This window comes from Silene latifolia, chromosome X, assembly GCF_048544455.1.
Source record: "Silene latifolia isolate original U9 population chromosome X, ASM4854445v1, whole genome shotgun sequence".
Classification (NCBI taxonomy): domain Eukaryota; kingdom Viridiplantae; phylum Streptophyta; class Magnoliopsida; order Caryophyllales; family Caryophyllaceae; genus Silene; species Silene latifolia.
In genome coordinates, this window is record NC_133537.1 from 16332757 (window position 1) to 16337023 (window position 4267).

The following is a 4267-nucleotide window of genomic DNA, read 5'->3' on the forward strand; positions in this document are numbered from 1 at the left end:
CCTTGTGTTCCATTTCCACCGGCAAGTGACATGGCTTCCCATACACCAATCGGAATGGTGAAGTTCCTATTAGTGTTTTAAAAGCGGTGCGGTATGCCCATAATGCATCGTTAAGCTTGATGGCCCAATCTTTCCTCGACCGACTCACGGTCTTCTCAAGAATAACCTTGATCTCACGATTTGAGATTTTGGCTTGCCCGTTAGCTTGTGGGTGATAGGCAAGACTCCGCCTATGTTGCACCCCATGTCTTCTTAGAAGAGCATCCAAAGTTCGCTCCCGGAAATGGGTTCCTCGGTCACTAATCAAAATCCTTGGCACTCCAAACCTAGGAAATATGATGGTCTCCATGAGCTTGATCACTGATTTCGCATCACAAGTTTTGGTGGGAATTGCTTCAACCCACTTGCTAACATAGTCGACCGCAACAAGTATATATTCATTCCCATGGGAGGAGCGAAATGGACCTTGATAGTCAATTCCCCACACATCAAATAACTCCACTTCAAGAACATAATTCATAGGCATTTTATGCCTCCTTGAGATGTTCCTACTCCTTTGGTATTTGTCACATCCTTCACATAACTTGCCACATCATGAAACAAGGTGGGCCAATAAAACCCGCATTGAAGTACCCTTGCGGCGGTTTTCCTTGAACTTCCGTGCCTTCCACTTGGCATGTCATGGCAATGAGAAATTATTTGCTTCACCTCCTCATTCAGAACACATCTCCTAATAATCCTATCCGCACACGACTTATAAAGACATGGTTCCTCCTAAAAGTATCGTTTAACATCGTGAAAGAACCTCTTCTTCTTAACGGAATCATAGTCATGTGGGATGATACCCGACACCAAGTAGTTAACGAAATCCGCATACCAAGGAGCATCCACTATAGCAAGTGCAAACAATTGATCATCCGGCAAGTAATCATCAATAGGTAGCCCATCTTTCACATTCTCATTGAATAGCCGAGATAGATGATCGGCTACAACATTCTCTACACCTTTCCTATCTCTTATCTCAATATCAAACTCTTGTAGCAATAGTATCCACCGAATCAAACGTGGCTTTGATTCCTTTTTTATTAGCAAATGCCTCAATGCCGAATGATCGGTTTGCACTATTACCTTAGAGCCCACCAAATAAGAACGGAACTTGTTCATAGCATAAATAACCGTTAAAAGCTCCTTTTCGGTCGTGGTGTAATTTGTTTGAGCTTCATCCAAAGTCTTGCTTGCATAATATATGGCGTGATGTTTGCCATTCTTCTTTTGTCCAAGCACCGCTCCTACCGCAACGTCGCTAGCATCACACATCAACTCAAATGGTTCTCCCCAAGTAGGGGGTTGCATGATTGGAGCGGAGATAAGAGCTTCCTTCAACCTATTAAAGGCAACAAGACATTCATTAGTGAATTTAAATGGTACATCTTTACCAAGCAAGTGAGTTAATGAACGGGCAATCAAAGAAAAATCCTTGATAAACCGCCGGTAAAAACTGGCATGCCCAAGAAAACTCCTAATGCCCTTGACATTAGTGGGAGGGGGCAAGGTTTTGATCACTTCAACTTTAGCTTGGTCAACTTCTATACCCTTACTAGACACAACATGTCCCAAAACAACTCCGGAGGTCACCATAAAATGACACTTCTCCCAATTTAAAACCAAGTGACACTCTTGGCATTTAGTCAAGACTTTCTCCAAATTCGTCAAGCAATTTTTAAAAGATTTCCCTACCACCGAGAAATCATCCATAAATACTTCAATTTCATTCTCAACTAAGTCGGAGAAGATTGACATCATGCAACGTTGGAAGGTCGAAGGTGCATTACACAATCCAAACGACATTCTCCTATAAGCATATGTGCCGAAAGAACATGTGAAGCTGGTCTTTTCTTGGTCACTTGGATGGATAGGGATTTGGAAAAATCTCGAGTATCCATCTAAGAAACAAAAGAAGTCATGTTGAGCCAAACGCTCCAACATTTGGTCTAAGAAGGGGAAGTGGAAAATGGTCTTTTCGGGTGGCCTTGTTCAACCTTCTATAATCCATACACATGCGCCACCAAGTCACGGTTCTAGTAGGTATCAATTCATTCTTGTCATTTATAATCACCGTCATCCCCCCTTTTTGGGCACCATATGTACCGGACTAACCCACCTACTATCCGAAATGGGATAGATGATCCCGACATCAAGTAGTTTGAGAACTTCTTTTCTCACAACTTCCTTCATGTTAGGATTAAGGCGGCATTGGGGCTCAATAGAAGATGAACCCTCATCCTCTAAGTAAATCCGGTGGGTGCAAAAGGAAGGGCTAACATCCTTAATATCATCAATTGTGTATCCAATGACATTTTGAAATTTTCTCACAACAACAAGTAACTTTTCAAGTTCAATGTCATTGAGTGCACTATTGACAATGATGGGGTAAGTCTCATTAGGACCAAGAAAAGCATGTTTAAGAGCGGAGGGAAGAGGTTTTAATTCCACTTGAGGAGGCATGGATCTCTCCTCAATATTACCGTCCTTCCTTAAGCTCTCAAATTCCTTGTTTGGGTCTTCTACAATTGTTGAATCCATAGCCAAAGCATATTGCCGGTGCTCCTTGCAATCCTTTACCTTACCCTCAATAAATCCTTGTAAGCCATTATCTTCTTCAAATCTTTTCATGTCAACCCATTCTTCTACCATATCAATCATGTAGCATGACTTTGCTTCCAAAGGCTTTTTCATAGCCTTACTTAAAGAGAACTCCACTTTTTCTTCACCAACTTGAAGATATAGCTTCCCATTTTTCACATCAATCAAAGCACCCCCCGTGGCAAGGCAAGGATGCCTTAATATGATGGGAATATTTGAATCCTAGGAGATATCCATCACATAAAAATCACAAGGAATTTCTAGTTTGCCCACCTTGAGTGGGATATCTTCCACAAGACCAATTGGATACCTCACCGGCCTATCCGCAAGTTGTAAAGAAACTCTAGTTAGTGAAAGTTCATAACCCTTCAATTTCTTGAAAATTTTGAGAGGCATGAGGCTAATGCTTGCCCAAAATCACATAGAGCTCTCTCTATTTGAAAAGTCCCGATGGTGCATGGTATGGAAAAACTCCCCGGATCTTAAAGCTTTTGGGGGGGGCTTCATTCATTAGAATGATACTACACTCCTTAGACAAGTTTACCGTTGTTGAGGTTTCCATGACATTCTTGTTGGAAATCAACTCCTTTAAGAATTTACCATATGTTGGTATTTCCTTGATGGCATCAATGAACGGCATTGTGATGTTAATTCCCTTCATCATGTTCATGAATTTTCCATACTTTTGCTCAAGCTTTGCCCTTGCCAACCTTTGAGGAAAAGGAATTGGTGGCACATAAGTCCTCACAAGTTGTTGCTTGGGTTCCTCAACAACCTTTGTGGGTGTTGGAATATGTGTCCTCCGACAATAATGCGATCACGACTATTGATCATGATGATCACATGTTTAAATCTCATCATAAAGAATACAATTGGGAAGTAATTTTTACTGTCAACTGGTCAACATATATCGGTAATGATTGGCTGACTAGAGTTTGACATTACTGTCGTGCGACGGTGGTGATCAGTTGACCCCCTAGGTCATACCTATAGGGCAACACTCTTAATTGATCATTTAATTAATTTTGAGTCCTAAGAGGTTAGGGTAATTAACTTATACACATAGGTTATTCATGTAGATGAAAATGGAATTGCCATTAGCAGTCATGGTCGTTCATTGAACCTATGAACGGTTGATCTCATGATTATTAGTAACTAATGTTTCCGCCATTAGAATAATCATACACATGTCCAATGATGAATCATATGCATAAGAGGATGATGATTCATTGGTAAGCCATAATAGAAACGTCATGAATTCTCGAGTAGAATCCGATGAGCGATTTCGGTGTTTGACAGAATACTCTATTATGTGTTAAGAGGTTGCACATATTATAGAAAGTTCGAACACACGTAAAGATTTATGAAAATCCTAAACTTTTCAAATCAAAAGGAGAAATAAGAGGTTATTGGAAAGATACTTAGTTGAATAAGAAGTTACTCAAAACTAATCTTTCCTAACAATGCTAGGACTTGTGAGAAGTGCCAGGCTAATCATCTTGTCAAATTGTTGCAAGATTCTGCAAAACATATACCTAGTGCATTGTGTGTGGATGGAGTACTTGATCAGTACAAGTTATATCATTCACCACAAATTCGTTCGTTATGTGATAATCGATAAGGA

General features: G+C 40.4%; 1 protein-coding gene across 1 annotated transcript; it reads right to left on the minus strand.

Annotated features, from left to right (window-relative positions):
• Positions 1–774: 774 nt before the first annotated feature.
• On the minus strand, positions 775–3283 carry LOC141616940 (uncharacterized). The gene is made up of 3 exons (XM_074434108.1): positions 3188–3283; positions 2162–2865; positions 775–1384 (listed from the first exon to the last, which is right to left on the minus strand). Exons 1-3 carry the CDS (start codon positions 3281–3283, stop codon positions 775–777), a joined length of 1410 nt encoding a protein of 469 aa, XP_074290209.1.
• Between the last annotated feature and the right edge of the window lie 984 nt (positions 3284–4267).